Source organism: Pecten maximus, chromosome 2 (genome assembly GCF_902652985.1).
Source record: "Pecten maximus chromosome 2, xPecMax1.1, whole genome shotgun sequence".
Taxonomy (NCBI): Eukaryota; Metazoa; Mollusca; class Bivalvia; order Pectinida; family Pectinidae; genus Pecten; species Pecten maximus.
The window spans coordinates 51,616,121-51,635,151 of record NC_047016.1 but is presented as its reverse complement, the minus strand read 5'-3'; the positions used below and the strand labels follow the sequence as shown (position 1 = coordinate 51,635,151).

The following is a 19,031-nucleotide window of genomic DNA, read 5'->3' as shown; positions in this document are numbered from 1 at the left end:
TTGGTATTTGAACACTTTTTTAGCTCACCTGAGCTTTTGCTATGGGGTATCGTCCGACGTCTGTCGTGCGGCGTGCGTTGTGCGTTAACTTTTTTTAACCGAGAGTGTTGAAATTCGCATTGAATGATTAGTTAGAAGGTCCTGACTAGATATTTATATGTATTAAGTGAAAATAAAATTCAAGATGGCTGCCATGATCGCCATCTTGGAAATTATGTTTTTCCTTATAACTCCAATATTATTTGCTTCGAAGTAAGAAGACTTTCTAGGAATGTTCTAGCTTTATATTCCTTCATCGTGGTTACTGGACTATTCCAGTCATCTACAAGCTGATATTAAGTAATAACCACAATCAACTGATCAATTGTGACAAGTTTTCCTCAAATGTTATACTGATCAGATAATATTTTTTTTATTTATCATGAAGTCAGGTATTCCAGACAAAACTTGATTACTGATTTCTTACTCGATTAATTGGTCAAACAGCTCAAACAAGTGGTACTCGACAAACTTGATTACCGATTCCTTACTCAATTAATTGGTCAAACAGCTCAAACAAGTGGTACTTGACAAACTTGATTACAGATTTCTTACTCAATTAATTGGTCAAACAGCTCAAACAAGTGGTACTCGACAAACTTGATTACTGATTTCTTACTCGATTAATTGGTCAAACAGCTCAAACAAATGGTACTCGACAAACTTGATTAATCAGAACACCACATCATTTTGGAGGTGCAATTTTGTCTGAAACATTTGCTTTCCGCTTCAAATAAAATAAATTGACAATTAAATTATATTTTCATGAGTTCTTTTTTTTTTTTTTTTAAACACAAATATTTGATTTAAAAATTATGTTTAACATGAAAAAAGAGATAACAGTTTTATAGAAATTGGTCTTCTTTAGTATTCTTTATTTTAGCATTGTAAATTTTGAAATTCAATTGAAAATCTTTTTCTTAGACCTACAATTTGTCCAGAATATGAATTTCATAGCAAATGTACTATGAGTTCAAGAAAATTTTTCCATCCAATTATAAGATATGGGCACAGAATGTATAACATTTCAATAGTAATAACTATGCTAGCATATGACCATGTTTTATTTTTATGGTACGCCCACATCTTTTGCTGTTTTTAAAAGAGTGGAATTATCATAGAAGTGCAACGTCTCCTATGGACCTGGGATGATTTTATGGAACATATTGTATGCGGATGGTTGATATAAACCACGGATGGTTACTCATGATAAAAGGCTTGTTTTATTTCTTGACTGTTGTAGAGTACAACTTACGTATACAGAATTATAAAAGTTACAGTGGATTCAACAAGATGTTTTATACATTGGTTCTATATATAGTTTAATGTCGAATATTCTTCAATATCACATGTTGACTTTGTTATCATGTTCTAATGTGACATCTTGTTGAATGTCAAATGTCAAATACTTGGTTTGATGTCATTCATGTATATTGTATTAGACAACATGTCCGGACACTAAATGTCTGGTCAGATAACACATTAAGTTTCCAATTTTTACTTCCCACGATGCCCCTATCTATTTGTACTGAATGCAGACTAGAAAATTCCAGTTAAATGTATATGTACATTGTTGTATGTACATTGTTGTATGTACATTTTTGTACATTGTTGTATGTACTTATAGTTGTATGTACATTGTTGTATGTACTTAGTTGTATGTACATTGTTGTATGTACATTTTTGTACATTGTTGTATGTACATTGTTGTATGTACTTAGTTGTATGTACGTTGTTGTATGTACATTGTTGTATGTACGTTGTTGTACTACGTAGTTGTACGTTCGTTGTATGTACGTTGTACGTTGTTTTATGTACGTTGATGTATGTACATTGTTGTACGTACATTGTTGTATGTACGTTGTACGTTGTTGTACTACGTAGTTGTACGTACATTGTTGTATGTACGTTGTACGTTGTTGTATGTACTTAGTTGTATGTGCGTTGTTGTATGTACGTTGTTGTATGTATGTTGTACGTTGTTGTATGTACGTTGTTGTACTACGTAGTTGTACGTACGTTGTTGTATGTACGTAGTTGTACGTACGTTGTTGTATGTACATTGTACGTTGTTGTATGTACGTTGATGTATGTACATTGTTGTATGTACATTGTTGTATGTACGTTGTACGTTGTTGTATGTACTTAGTTGTATGTGCATTGTTGTATGTACGTTGTTGTATGTACGTTGTTGTATGTATGTTGTACGTTGTTGTATGTACGTTGTTGTACTACGTAGTTGTACGTACGTTGTTGTTCTACGTAGTTGTATGTACGTTGATGTATGTACATTGTTGTACGTACATTGTTGTATGTACGTTGTACGTTGTTGTACTACGTAGTTGTACGTACATTGTTGTATGTACGTTGTACGTTGTTGTATGTACTTAGTTGTATGTGCATTGTTGTATGTACGTTGTTGTATGTACGTTGTTGTATGTATGTTGTACGTTGTTGTATGTACGTTGTTGTACTACGTAGTTGTATGTACGTTGTTGTATGTACGTTGTTGAAGGGCATAACATCAGTGTTGTATCCAGACATTAGTAGGAGATGATGGCAGACTTATAAAGAAGGAGGACAACAACGTATGATGACCATTAAAGGCGTGAATGTACTCACCTCCATTTAAGGATGTTTTGGCCGTCGATGTGTAGCCTGGGACAAACTGTTCTCTCTCTTGGTCCGAGTGACTAGCTGTAACATTCAACAAAATAAAATCATGTTCAATTGAACATATTTTGAATTTAAGGTCATGCTAAATTGAACATATACTGAATTTAAGGTCATGTTCAATTGAACATATACTGAATTTAAGGTCATGTTCAATTGAACATATATTGAATTTAAGGTCATGTTCTATTGATGATATATTGAATTTAGGTCATGTTCAATTGAACATATATTAAATTTATAGCTGTAAGTTATTTAAATGAACACACTCATAAATTGATTCATGCTCAATTTAAGTTAAATTGTACAAACTTCCACCATATCCCATGTTCAATTAATTTAAGTTAAATTGTACAAACTTCCATCATCCCATGTTCAATTGCAACAAACACCATATATTCTATCTGTGCAAAGGAACATACCAAAGTCGTAAGTTGTTCTATCGAAAAGAGAAAAAAAATGGCCCAAAACCCAGCAAATAGGATTTGAAAGCAGGCATTGCTTATGTAAGTCCTCTTCATTATGATTAAATAGAATCTCAAGATAATACTTATCTATAATACTTCAAATAAATGCATAACATAACATACATTTCATTAATTTTGTTACAAGAAATATCATTCTAAGAAAAAAATAGTACATAGCATTAAGATATACAATTCTTCATTCCAACATATTGTAGCTGTCATATTACCTAATTCTTCTAAGACTGAAAAATTCTATATTCTTAAAATCATTTGTATCACAGAATGGTCACAATACCACTGATTTCCTCAGGCATACAAATTAATGTCAAATACAAAATGAATCTGACATACATGGTGTCTAGTTAAGGATTTTACATAACACCTCAGTCAATACTCATCGCTAATCTTTTAAAACTTATTAAGGAACTTGCATTATAATCGTTTTTACCCTACATGTTCAGAAGGAATATCACGGACATTAACCCTTATCAAGTTCAATAGCTGACTATGATGTTAATCAAATTGATTCTCTCACTTGACCATTTGTTCACTCTATTCTGGTTCTGTATCAACCTGAGTAATAGGGTTGTGATCTATTTGTTGGTGGTCGTCACATTTACACAACAATTGTTCCCCCGGCAACCAACCATCAATTCTGTGAAACGAGGCATGCTGAAGCTACAGCGTCAGTTAGACACTGTCATTAGCTCTGAATCAGCCGAGTGGCATTCACCGAGAAAATGACAAAAGGCGGTTCTATAATGAAAAAGGGGTGGACATGCCATGAACACAGGGCAAATTTAAAGTGATGACAACTGGAGATTTCTTTCTATGGAAGCGATACGCAATAATGAAAAAATAAATTCATTTTCAAAAGTTCATTAAGTTTAAATTTTAGATTAAAGCGATTTTAAATCGTTGGCTTTCATACGTTCATGAAACAGTGAATTCTTCCTATAGTAAAACAGGCTGATATTTTAGCTATAGCCTATACCATAAACTTTGTTGTATACGGATATGTTTTCACGATTTAACTCCCCAGATGTTTTTAAACAACCCTATGCTAATGAATGGTCCTGGTTCTGACAAAATAAATAGGGATCTTGAGCTATTATTTCTGATTGTAGACAATGATTATTTTCTTCATTTTTTCCATTTTTGTCCTGTAAGATACGGTACTGAAACTATGGAATATCAGACCAATATTTTCTTCCATAAAAACAAAAAAAAATCCAATTTTTCACATGGCTATCTGGGATTATCAGGGCACCATACCCTATCTTCTATAACGATGCGTCGTCCGGCTAAGTGCAGGTCAAACCAGTTGCCCACGCTACAGTTCTAAGAGAAAGTGATGACCTCAACACTGGACCCCAGTCTCCGAGAATTAACCTCCCATGATGTGCCATAATGAAGACTAAATGCCTCGTGGAGCAGGTTTATTGTGAGGTATTATTCTCCCTGTATCACTCACTTCCATTGTCCTATATAGCAGGCTCAGACTCCCCGGCAATTTTTTCACCATAGACTATCTTCAATTTCAATTAAGGTTTTTTGCTTCTCGTCTTTTTTTTTTTTTAAACAAATTTAATGACTGGAAAATTCCCATTTAACTCTGTAGAGTGCTATTCTTGTAGTTTGTAAATTAAGATAAATTTGATAAAACTGTAATATTGATCGTCTGAGCCTTTTGGAAATCTACATTTTCAAAACTGTCCTCTGATGAATCTATATCAAACATCTGTTTGTCTTGTTAGTACTGCAGTGTGGCATTCACATTTTAATACCTGATCACTTTTTCCCAGCCAACAGTGCAATTCTCTACACAGTTCACAAGGGATTTCCCAATGATGTCATTCTCAAATGATGTAAGTATTGTGATGTAATGTAACACTGAAAAAGATACCTACCTACAAACCATCATGAATCTACAGATAATGGGCCACAGAACTACTTATGTCATATGACGACGGTGTCTACAGATAATGGGACCACACAACAATTAAAATCATATGACGACAGTGTCAGTATATGATGCAGCCTGACTACTAAGGTCATATGATGACGGTGTCTACAGATTATGGGGTCACACCACAGCTAAGGTCACATGACAGCAGTGTCTACAGATGATTGGGCCACACAACAACTAAGGTCATATGACAACGGTGTCTACAGATGATGGGGTCACACCACAGCTAAGGTCATATGACAACGGTGTCTACAGACAATAGAACCACACAATCGCTTAGGTCATATGACGGCAGTGTCTACAGGTGATAGGACCAAAAAAAGATTAATATCATTAACACTTGTTCAGAGATTTATGATCAGGTCATTGCTGGAGTAAACATGTTATAAACATTGAAAAACAGAAAAAATTCAAAATCTACTAAACTATTAAATAAAGGATTTTAAACCCCTCCAAACTTTTCCATGAATAAGGAAGGTATGGTTGGGTATTTTCAGAGTAACAAAAATAAACATATCTGTGGTATGTGTAAAAAGTGACTCAATATTTCCATATTGTCATACAAGAAATATGTTCCATAAATAAGCCTTAAGTATCATCTATCTTTATCTTAAACTCTCTCAATGATAAAGGTTTATTTATAACTAATCGGATGACTTACCCTCCGCTAACCACGCCTCTTGCATCTGGCTTAAGTCCTGGAACAGCTCTGAAATAAGAACGAAAGAAACAAAATTAACCTTTGTATTAAACATGATTAGACATTTTTTATCAAATATTGAGCAAAAAATCTACCTAAAATTCTTTCTATCCGTTTTTGGTTCTTGAGAAAAACAATCTTTCTTTATTTATCATAGAAAATAATGTTGATAAAATAAAATCGTTGTCTTTTACCAGATTTTCAATATAGGTGTTACTGATGTTTTTTTTTATATTCTTGTTTTACAAGGAAGATTTTCTATCCTATGTAACGTGGGCCAATATCGACCTGAAGCAGAATCGGAGATTTTTGTGTTTGCTATGCAGTACCGGTTACAGAGCCCCAGACATGCATCAAGGCATGTACAACATTACCATAGATCTGTAAGTGACTGGCCTTGCCCCACAGTAGGGGCCTCCTGACGGAATATATATTGTCAAGATTGTCACCCCGGGGCAGAGGAGGAGGGAGGATTCCATCAGAATTTGATCACTTGCTCTGTAGCTTAGACATATAGTTTTTAGATATACAGAGCTTAAATCCTACATCTACAATATATATATCTGCAGCTTTCTCCGTGAAGAAATTGATTGCACTCTCCCAAAAAAAAGCGAAAATAAGATGATGAATAATACATGATTGTTCTGCGAGGGGTTGGATAAGGTGAAATTTAATTAGGCTGTCAGCATCTAAAATTTACTCCAGAGACAAGAAGAAGCTTTCAATAAATTTATCTGTCAATCAAATTTTAATGCAATATGATTTTACCTTTATTAACTAATTTTCCATTTAGACAATGAATAATTGAATATAGAAAATAATATGAGTTTTAACTTGGTCTTAGGCTAAACCTTTAGAAGTGATTAGTTAAAAGTTTGACTGAAGCTTCATGGAATTATTTACAAGGGGCATTCGATATGGTAGGGTATGGGATAGGCATTGTTAAAATGGAATCTTTCTAAGATTATAATTGACATCAAATTAATTAATCTTAAGATGCATGATATGGATCAGATGTGAAGTTGTTGGAAAAACATCACACATACACATGAAAATTCAAATAAAAATTTTTTTTCAACATTTTCTGGTCAATTATCTACATGAAGTAGTTTAAAAGACAAATGTTTAAAGAAGATCAAATCTCAATATTTACTTCATCTTACTCTACCTGAAGGATTTTAGTCCGATTGAGAGAAAATAAGAATTTTCCTAAAAAAAGAATGAATTGCTCCAATAAAAATCTTGGACCTTTGATCAATTTTTTTAACCATTCTTAAATCACCACAAAGATTAATTTAACTCTCTGAAAACAGTGTATTTTTTAAATATCTGAATTTTTGATTTTCCAAGCTCAGTAATTTAAGCTATAACTTAGTGATTTAAAAATTTGACACCAAAATTCTCCAGCATTTATGGTACATTATCAATGAGATTAGAAAATACAGAGTAATATTATTATATACAACCCCTTCTTGAATATATGCTAAGTTGCCTCCCCTGAAATAGGGAGAGTTCCTCCCCTTGATAAGTAGAGAGGGTTGATTCCCCATAGATCATCTGCCTGAACATCTGTTAATTATTGAATGAAACCTTCAGCTCAATCTTAGAAGACACAAAAATATCACACAGCTACAATATTAACATGTTTAATTTAGATGTAATCAAAACCAATTATCTGTTACTTTAACAAGTTCAATGGGCAATTGATGGAGATTTGTATAAAGTGAGAATATGTATTTTTTAAATACAAAATGTAGTAAAATTTAAAATATCCCTGTACATCTAAATATAAGAAGAAAACACACCCAGAAGTAGCATTAATTGTATAGTATACAGACAACTTGCTCAACTTAGCTTTTGTTATTAGTAACTCAATATTATTGAAATTATCAATTTAATACTAAATGGGAAAAATGAAATTTCAAAATTAACTGTCCTTTTTGAGAAATGCTAACCCCAAATATAAGAAATATTAGTCATATCTGTCAAACAAATATACATGTCCATTCCATGAAATAAAACATTGTCTTAAAAAGCTTTAACTTTTAATTTTCACAAACTTCTCCCCCTCCCCCTGTACACCAAGACAGTAAAAACATGATTATCTAGTTGTTTATCAATTCTTTGATTTTATAAAACACAGAAAATAGAACATTATATTATCTACATCACTAACACCAGTATAGCTGAAGAATAGGCTCATTTCATAGCCTTTCTGTTGAATGTACCAACAACTTATATGAAATAATATTTCAGAACATTTTGTACTATTGTAATCAAAATAGATTAATATTCTATAATTAGTTTCAAATATTTTTTTTCAGAGCTAATTTTGCTATTTGCAATATACCTTTAATATATAATTTCAAATATGAATTTCTTCTACACTAATATCTTTGTCTAAGATATTGTTATTCTTTACAATTTTACAGCAAACACTGGCTGCATAAATTGGGGAAATGCTGTAATATATTTTCTTGGAAAACTTTCAAAACATTTTGTCTTTAATTCCGAACAAATATAGCAAGGAGAAACGGCCAATCTTGGCTGTGTGCAGAAAATCATCTATTTCTTTATAGATATTATTTCTTACTGGGGAATTATATCTCTTAAATATGGCGGGGATGTTATATACCACTGGACAACCGAAATAGACTGATTATTGCACTGAGCTGTTCTCATTAATAATTTACCTTGAATGCTTCAAAGCTTAAGAACTTTATTCAACTTACTTTTCTTTTCCAAATAATGATATAGAAATAGTTTCAATACATCAATGGTGTCTGCCATATCCAGGGATGAAGCACTTTGACAAAAAGGGAGTTACTCCTTGCAATGAATCTCAATTTTGTTTCCCGAAGAATTAGTGAATAATGCTACTGACCTTCGGAGACCTGGACCAATTCCGTGGTTTTGACTTTAAGTTTTCCACTTTGTATATGATCTTGTTGTTCGATTTTCTGATGTCCCTCTTGCTATGGAAAGAAAACAAAAATGAGATAAACATGTCCATAACATCATCATTTATCGCTATCGGGTTTTCCCGCCAAAAACTTAGTTATTCAAGCGCGTCTGTGAGAGAACGTGCATTTCGTATTTTCTGAATCTAGGTATCAATTACGCTTGACTAAAGCACGAATATACTTGTCACAATTTATTTTCCGTATGAGAGACAACCATAGGAATATGAACTGTGACAAGAACTGTGCTGAAATCAAATTCAGTCACAATATATATTTTTTCTTTTAATTAAACTTACTTCCGAATTGAAATAAAACAGTCTAACATTAAATTTATCCGGTTTTTGAGATTCGAAATAAAACTTTCTGATACAGAATTGCTTTCCATGAGACGAGAATTTACAGATATATAAATATTAAGTATAATCTGTAAACTGGTAGAAGTAGTTGAACATATATATATATATATATATGTTTGCAATATTGCCGAACATCATTATATGTACATATGATTACAGAGGTAATGCGACTCTTTATTTCAGAATGAATTCACTTAGAATACGAATTGTTTTCAATACTTTCTATAAGTCATGTCTTTGTTTTCGTTTTTAAAGTCTCGGTAAGATTTAAATGTCAAATTCAAGTTTGACTAAAAAAAACAATTTAACAACATTCCGACAGCAAATGAACACGAAGTAGAATTTTTGGATGAATTCGAAGAAATAAAAAGTTGTGAGATTTGCATGAAAGAAAAAAAATTATGGAAAATATGAGAGTATGACTGTCGACCAATCCCTTTAGAATTCCTTTTCTATGTATTAAAGTGTTATAAAAATGACATTATATATTTAAACGGTAAAGTATTCTTTGAAAAATGGAAACTTTTTAAAAAGTTCGATAAACTTCCATTGTATTTTAGATATAATTATACATACGTATTCTTCAGTGGTAAAAGCGCGCTCTTTCTCTGTACAAATCTCTTGGTGGAAAAGACAAAGAACACTTTTTTGGAATGAGTAATACTCTCCCCCTATGACGTAGACTACTTTCCATGACGTAATCGAGTCGTATGCCAAGAAATGAGATGTCAATCAAAATGTGGAATATCACTAGCTCCGCCCTCTCTATACATCATTAGGATTTTCCATCGGATGTAGAACAAAAATTTGGTTCAAATCAGAAATTTTTGATCTGACAGATTTTGATAATTCGTATAAAATTTCAAATTCATAACAACAGCAGACATACATATTTTAAATAGGTCAGTTTCAAGAACCGCCTTTTTTCAAATCTTCAAAATTTCTTCATATTTGCAACAACTGATTATTGGATCAAAGTGTCAAATTTCTAACCATATACCTTGATAGATATCACGTTTACGATGTCGCGGAGATATGAAAAGTGTCGTGTTTTAAAGGATCACTAATAAAAACTGTGTGTGATAAAGTGAAGATGTTTAGGTGTATCAAGTTCATTCTGACTTGTCATGGGAGTACACTGTACTTTGCTAGATTTTAAATGGAAGTATACCTTACTTCTTTGCTTTTATGATTTAAGGTAAGTAAAAATCACACGATCACATTAAGCTCGAGATGTTAATGATATTATACGAGAGAACAATACTATTCATTGCGTACAGATTAGATATTTTAGCTTAAACAATAAAAAAATTCGAAATTTTAGTTTTTCCGTCATTGTTCCTCCTCTACACAGGCTTATAGTAGACACCAAACATCGATATTCATTCAATGAATCACTGACATTGATATACATATTATGTATTATATAAGTCAGCGATGGAATATAAACAGACAATTAATTGTTGTTTTCTCTTTGTTGTTGATTAGCTCCAGTTATTTTCTGAGAATTGTGTTGTCATATTCCTCTAAAGCTATTTATAATCTAACGTCTAGAGAGGGTCAAATAAAATCGTAATCATGAAATAAATTTGAAAGATTTTCAGTGAAATGTGTTTTAATGAAAATGAGAGATTAACTGATTTATATATATACAAAATAAACATTTTTTTACATACAATAGGAAATAAAATCTGTACCGAAATGATAGCAATGATACTGAATTTAAACCAATATCTAAAAACCAATGTGTGAATCAACTGAATTTGCTTATTTTGAATAATAAAGTTATCAGTGTCAAATTTATCAGGTTTTCTTTTCAAACTAATTGTTTTATTTATTCATTTAACGTGTTTTACGTCAGCTGACGATGTTAATTGTTAAGGACAATGCTATATATAGAGGAGGTAATTATTTCCCGTTTTATTTAATTACCAAAAATCATGATTTCTGAACTACCATCATCATCATCATCATCATCATCATCATCATCATCGTCATCATCATCATCATCATATCTGTTCTAATTATTATTCAAAGAATATCTTCGTACAACTACAAATCCGTCTTATCGTTTTAGGAAAGTTCACAAATATTGCTGCAAGGTATTGTTTTAAAAATGAAATTAACAGCGAGAACTATTATAAAACTTATGAATTATATAATTATATCTGATTTAAAAAAAAAAGTTACAAAAATTTAACGTATTAGTAAACTAATGTTTATAAATTCCTATAAATCTGGTCATGAATGTATGTTAAAACAGGACTATATTTATACATATTACGTAAAATATCTTATTTTGTGAATAATTAAAATCAGTATTAAATGCTAAGCTAAACTCTAACAGTTTCATATTTTAGTGTAGCTGAAGCATTTTGCAATTTAAAGACTTGCTGTAATAAATATAAGATGCTTTCCGTAATGGGAATACGATTAAGATTTCGTTTTTAAGATGATGTCAGCTTTGATGCATGATTTAATTAGAGTAATCATACTTCAAGGGCTTAAATCTACATATTACACAATTAGCTTTATACACTATTCTCAGACATGCGTTAGAACTGTATGTCGGCTTTTAACATTCGACAAATTGGAAATCATATTCCAAAACTGTCTTAATCAAAATCATGTTTTTGATATATCATTATATCACAAGTCAATGCTTTTTTTTCAATAATGCGTCTCTCCTCTTAACAATAGAAATTAAATAAACTTGTATAAAATTAATAATTTAATTTTGCTATCAATTATTAAACATATTCTAGTGCTTTATTCGTTTCGCTTTCGCTACACCTAGAACCATTGAAGAGACATTCCAAATAGTATATTGTTATATATATTCTGAGAATCTTAGTTAGCATCATGAATTAAATCTACAATAACATATTTTAAAACTACATTTTTGTCAGTTATAGAAATTAGCTTCCTGTTGTGTTTACCTGTGTGTGTTCGAGATCGATTCGTCTCAGTCGACGGCTGACATCATGTAACAACGTCTCGTTTGAGGCGAAGCCGAGACAGAGATAAAATCGATCTTCAACATAATTGTATCAAATGCATCAAAACGATATGAACCATCATTGTTATTTCTTAATTCTTCCGTTCGACTAAAAAAAACATGCGTATTATGGTTTGTGTTTCAAATACACAATTGAATACATGCGTCGACATTTTGGGCCCAAATGTCCATGTCGCGAAAATTCGAATCGGTACCCGACAAATCGCATGCGACAGAAAAAATCTAGCACTGGGTAGCTCGATATTTGGTTTTGTTTAACGTTATAGATCTACATACAGTTATGGTTATTTAAGGACCAGGGTATCTCCTGTGATCTCGTGATCTCGTGCCCGAGATTAGCTGACAACAATTACACTGTATAGATAGCCATTCTGTCCCGGCTTTACCCGAATTAGCTAAACGAATCAGTAAAAGTATTTTGTAAGTATTTCAAACGGGGAAATTTTGGTTGTCTATATATTTTAAGATTGAGGTTGAAAAACAGGAAATAATTTGATAATTCCGTCTTATGTAAATACACGAGGTTTAGTTAATCTGGACTAAACGTTATGCACGTTTTTATTACAATTCCAAATATTTTGGATTGTTTTTTTTATCTTTACCAGAATTGGTGTTCAGGAAAATGGCTTTGTATTGTTTAACGTCACAAAAGCATCTTATGTTTCAATTGACACAGCATAAATATATAATGCGTAACTAAAAAACGTACGAAACTCTCTTTTACCTTAAATTACGTGAAATAAGCGGTTTTTGTATGTTGAAAATCGGTAGAAAATTATTATCAGTATGATGATAATGGCGGGAACGAATCGTCAATATATTCTTGATTACGATTTTTACAGTGTAAATAAAACAGTGTAAGATATATTTTTTTAATTCACCCATTCAGGTTGGGAGTCTCTGGAAACTGGACATAATTTTCCAATCGAATACCGTTAATCCAGTGACTTTAAAGGGTCATTCCTTCGTTCGGACATTAGAAATATGCACAATTTCTATTGATGAAATCTATGTCCGAACGATGATTATATGAGTGTTTGTGCTTACAACTAATGAAATTAACGCCGAAATATACAGGGAAAAGGCGTGTTGTAGAAAAATACTGTATGTATTTGTGGTAATAAGTAATAAGTTCGGGTCGAATTAAGAAATTTCAGGACTTAGTACTCGAAGAACTTTGAGGTTTTTCTTGAGAGTAAAACTGCCTTATTAATGTTAAGATTATAACTTTTACTATTTGGAAAAATACATATTTCCCAGTAAGTTTAACCTTGACGACATAAACTTTATTCAAACGAAGGAATGCCCCTTTAAGGACGGGTTCAGAATTGTTAAATACAGTACCTGATTACACACGAACAAAACCAAAGATCACGAAGAATCTATATTGTATCACAACCATATCTACACAATATTAAACGTCCCTCTGCACTAAATACTTATATGTATATTCCGGACGAAAACTTAAGCGTTTGCATATAGGAATCGTCTTCAGAAAGTGATGTTCGGTTAAAGATTATTCTTTCATTTCATAAAACAAGAATTGTTCATACCACGGATAATGAGTTATCTTACACAGTACACCTACATATATATTGGTATTATATTATCATTTTATTTTGATGCTTTTTGAAAAGCCGTTGTCATCGCCATAGTTCTCATTTTGAAAACGTTTGTATGACGAGTGTCGTCCATAAAGACACTTACTCTACCGGGATACCTGGTCTTATTCTCCTTGTTCCTATTTTGTTCCTAATTTGTTCCTATTTTGTATTCGTTTTATCAATTTCGACTTAGAATTATTGTTTCGTTATTATGTTGGTATTATATTTGAAAACAGAGACACGGACAAGCTTTTACAAAAAGTCGATTTCAATATCAAGATTCTAATTCTATTTCTGACCGATATTTTAAAACCACCTAAATAACAATTAACATCAAGCAATATACGTCATTATTAAGTAAATTACCGGAAGTGAGTGGTCGATATAATTTCATGTGTACCCAGCTTTTGTATAAACATAAATCTATTTCGAGTCTCCCGATAAAATCACAACATTTTTCCGACCAAAATTAATGTAATATCGATAAAGTTCAGACATAAAAGTGGACTACAGCCAGTTTAACATTTGTAATCGATTCTGTAGCGCCAGACCTGCAGAAATGGTGGCGCATGTCAAATACGTCCTCTACCCATAATTCAACAGTGCACGTGCAGTCACCCGCCGAGACCTCCCATATTGAACGAATGACCCGCATCATGTACTTTATCATTAATGATCCGTACGTGTTTTTTTCCTCTAAAATCTGTCGGAATATTTCTGCTTTTCAACTGTCCTTCTTTGTTTCGATAACAACACGCGACTTTATAAAACTTTATCAATAACTTAATAGATAATTGTATATACGGAGAAGGCGGCGGTCTGCGAACAAGAGGTCAAATGTCATTATAAATTCATCGATACGGACAAGAACACCTGGAGAGGAAAGATGGCAAAAGGCGGACACTCGTGCAGACAGTAAATTGTAACTAATTAACAAACCAGAAACGTCAAAACCCACCGAACTCGAACTTAGAAAATTCAAAACATAAGTCGAGATAAAACCTCAATTCGAGTTCGAAGGAGTATTTGACTAGAGTATGGTCAAGGTATTCGACCCGAATTCAGAGGGAATTTGATAATATATTTGAAATGTCATTAAAATGAGATAAAATCAGTGATTGATTATGAAAAAGATATCTGCAGGTATTGTTTTATAATGAAGATAACTTCAGACAAAATGATTAAAGTTCTCAAACTGCCCGATCATTTTATTACAAGATGATATTTATTCACGCTAGAAAATTTCACTTGATCTAGAAAGCGTATTTGCCAAATGGACATCCCAATGTATCAAGTTTCTGTTTAAATTGTTTTTACAATAAGTTTTACTGAATACAATATACCATTGTCCATGTTGTGTTAGAAGTCACCAACATTGGTAATCAAGGATAAATTTCAGTCTAAAACATAATCAAACTGACCAATCCCTCTCATGGTCTATTTTGCAGGGACCGAAGATATTATAAGTGACGTCACTTTAACCGGTTGTGCAGACGACCGTAATGATGTACACAGTTTCTGATGACGAAGACTGGGTCCCAGACACCGGTCTATAATTAGATCCAAATTGCATTTGTACATTCTCAGCCTACGTCAACTGATATACCGTATATCTGCACGTGTCAGGAGTTTCTGTTGTGACGTCATCTCTAGCAGGGACAATTGATGATTACCAACGAAATGTCCATCAAAACTGAAGCGTTCACAAAAAAAGTAGATAAGGAAGAAAAGAATTTGCTGGTGATTATTAACGCGCATATGTTCAGAAACGATCCTAAAATCGTATTTAGTTTAAACTGTGTTTTATCTATCAATATCCATTTAACAATATATATACAACATATAAAGGATACAAAAAGGAATCATTAACAAAATAAATCTGACACCTATATATACGTATATGGGTTGACGTTCATAACAGCATTATACATGATAAAACACAACATCGTATCTTAATGACAAAAGAGTCTAATTTGAAAACATCAGTTGGAATTTGATAAAATAATATTGCATTATGGCGTCATCGCGTGATGATGCTATTCAAAGGTTTTATAAACCAAATCAATTGTTATTGTTAAAATTGTTTGTTTTCTAGCTTGGCATTGTTTTATATTGTTTAATCGCCGTATTCCTGTGTGCGAGTTCCACGTGTGTGATGAATGTGTTAAGCTTTCTTGTGATAGCGCGGAACTGATGTCGACCTTATAGTGCTATCCTACTGAACTATACTGCCAAAAACAGACAGCAGTACATAATACCTGATGACAGCATACTGACAACGGCTGAACCAACCGCCCCAACTACTACATTTTATCAGTTGCGATTGCATGATAAGCCAAACCTCAAAATCAAACATTAAATGTTTTTTTTCCCCAAAAAATCCTTCTGAACTGTCAAAGTGCTCACTGATGTCATGGACTTTGTGATGATGATGACGTCAACAATTTGACGAAAGTCCAACATTACGGAAATACATGTATTGGATATGTGTGACAAAATGATATTGAATTAGTTTCATTTGATACAATATTCAGTTCAAGAAAGCACCTTCTTTTCAGAAACGAAACCAGATTATTGATATTTAGGATGTAGTTAAACAGCGCATTCGGCTAATTAAAGCGAGTACAAACGAGCTTTTTATGTGTAATTTCAAAATGGCTTATATAGGACCTACCATAAAGAAAAAACCTAAGTGCGATAATATACAATATGATTAATGTGTACTCCTGAATGTCGTGTCGGACCGTCCTGTCGTTGATAGGACGTTAAACAATAGAAAAAAAAAATCGTACAGAATTTCCCGCCATGTTGTGTGGTACAAAACGTGATCAGGCATTTATTCCAAACTTCAAAATGTTAAAAAATATTTAATTTTTGTGAAGTTTACAGAATAATTTTTGTGGTCTACAACAATTCAAATACAAATTTGATTCAAGAATTAAAAAAAAAAAATAATAATAAATTTACGGTGACGTTTTTTGACTGAATATGCGGCTATTGTAGTTTCCGGTCTAAATGGAGTCAAAATTTGGGAGGTTCTCATTGGTTAGGAGAGACAGGAAATGGAAGAGACCATTCGTATCGGCGCTCTCATGTTATATTGAACGAATATTTTATAAACACAGTAACTATCTAACTAATACCTCTAACAAACTGTGTTCCAGGGGTCTTTGAGCACGCCCATTAACAGATGCATTCCGAGTGTCATTGGTTCCTATTGCCATCTGATGCTTCCGTTCGATAGTCCCCGTTTTGTATTGAATATAAAACTACATTTTGTGTATTATCGAAACAGTTTTTACATGATTAATTTGCAAGGTCTGAGTTATTTGAGACACAAGAAAACCATGAAGATATCATATTGGCCTGGAATGGTCTCTGATTTAAACCAATATTGTGTTGGTAACATTAATCTGATTATGACGTCATATCTTATGACGTCACAATAACGACGATTGAAACTCTACAGTATCACGCGCTAGCACCGTATACCGAACACGTGTGCATTATGTTGTAATGGTCGTGCAAGTTTTGCCTCGGTGATTGACAGCTCGGCGATATCCGAGATCATGTATAGATAGTCGAGGTAATTGTTTACCGTATTCTGCTGTAGAAAGACGTACAAATATTAATATTTTCCACCTTGGATGAGCTCGGATATTGTAATTTGAACTTAAACTATAACGGAACTGTCACCCGATGCTATCAAGTGAGAGTTACCAATTGCAGAACGGAAAGTTTATGGGCTTATATTATTAACAGAAAATGGGAATAATCGATTTGTAACATGTCATTTATTTTGGAGCCATATCTGACAGAAATGAGGGTAGATATATTTTACGAGACACGCATTTTACTACTATGGCACACACAAAATTATTTTACAAACTAAGGCACATATTTCGTAACGAAGATATTGGTCTATTGTGGGTTTTTTTTTGTAAATAACGACCATATTTGTAAAATAACCGAAACTATAATGGAAACTCGTGTGACAATAACAGTCCAGGTAGCTCTGTTTGCTTTGGTTTCTGGCGAATTTGTGGCGAAATTTACTGATTCGGGTGACGCCATTTTGATTTCACGTTATTCCGGTAGGTGTCGCTATACGAATAACTGCCGCATGCGCATAATACCTGTCAAAATTGTGTTAAAATTAACCATATTGTTGAATTAAGCCATTATTGACACGTGTAGAGGGATTAATAACGGTCGCGCTCCCGGAGGAGTTCATTCGGAATATCTCGGGTTCAAACCTTTGCAGAGTTACTTTCCTATGGTTCTTAATCTATAAGAAATATTTTTCATTTCGTTGGCATTCGGCCTCTTATTGGTGGTTTTTTAACTCCTTTTTATTTTAATGATCTAAATATACAAAGCGAATGCCACCCACATCAATAAAGTAGTAAATGAACCACCATGGCCCTACATGACCACAGCCGTCGATTGGTCGTTAAATTCAAACAAACCAAACCTTATTGTTGACCAAATGTGTCTTTGGGCGACACGATCTTGTTGATTCGGGAACAATATAGAACGTGTCCTTGTAAATGGTCCCCTATCACCAGGAACGCTACAGGAACCCACAAGACATTGGGCAGTGGAAATACTCTTATTTGTTTATATAACAATAACAGTAAAGCAATATTTCAAATCAAAGTTGTTTATTGAACAAAATATGTATAAAATTCAGACGTTTGGCAGTTTACATTGATACCGCGCCGCCATCTTTGTTCTTTCTGTTCTTGCTCTAGATGTGGTGTGAGATTCTTGTTCCTAGAACATGTTCTGTACTTTGTTCTCGATGTGAGGGCGATGATAACATTGTTTCTATGTTATAGAACAGCTAAGAACAGTGTTCTTGTTGTCGCCCAAAGAAACACCAGCCGTGCATTCCTTTATCGGGTTCGTACCAGTTGTACCGGGATGAATCTGCTGTACTCATAATGGAACGCGCTGTACTCATAATGGAACGCGCTGTACTCATAATGGAACGCGCTGTACTCATAATGGAACGCGCTGTACCAGCAGAACCGAACCGGTTCCCGTGGATCGATATTTTGTCAAGCGTACCACTTGGATCCAAGATGGCGGATCTGTGATTCTTCACATGTCACGCAAATGTATTGTGTGTTTAAAACTTGATGAGAACAATTTATTTGCGATGAAATCTTACAAATTATATAGGTCAATGTTTGACGGAACTATTAAGGTATGTATTTAACATATGTAAAAACAGGA

The 19,031-nt window shown here is 33.0% G+C and overlaps 1 protein-coding gene across 1 annotated transcript in view; it reads right to left on the bottom strand.

Moving 5' to 3' along the window:
- The window catches only part of LOC117322424 (ETS translocation variant 1-like), an 81,563-nt gene that overhangs the window by 44,182 nt on the left and 18,350 nt on the right, over positions 1-19,031 (bottom strand). The window contains exons 3-5 of the mRNA XM_033877339.1: positions 8,733-8,823; positions 5,810-5,857; positions 2,662-2,736 (exon numbers count right to left, since the gene is read on the bottom strand). Of these exons, the coding sequence (XP_033733230.1) occupies positions 2,662-2,736; positions 5,810-5,857; positions 8,733-8,823 (214 nt within the window). The remainder of the gene's footprint in view (positions 1-2,661; positions 2,737-5,809; positions 5,858-8,732; positions 8,824-19,031) is intronic.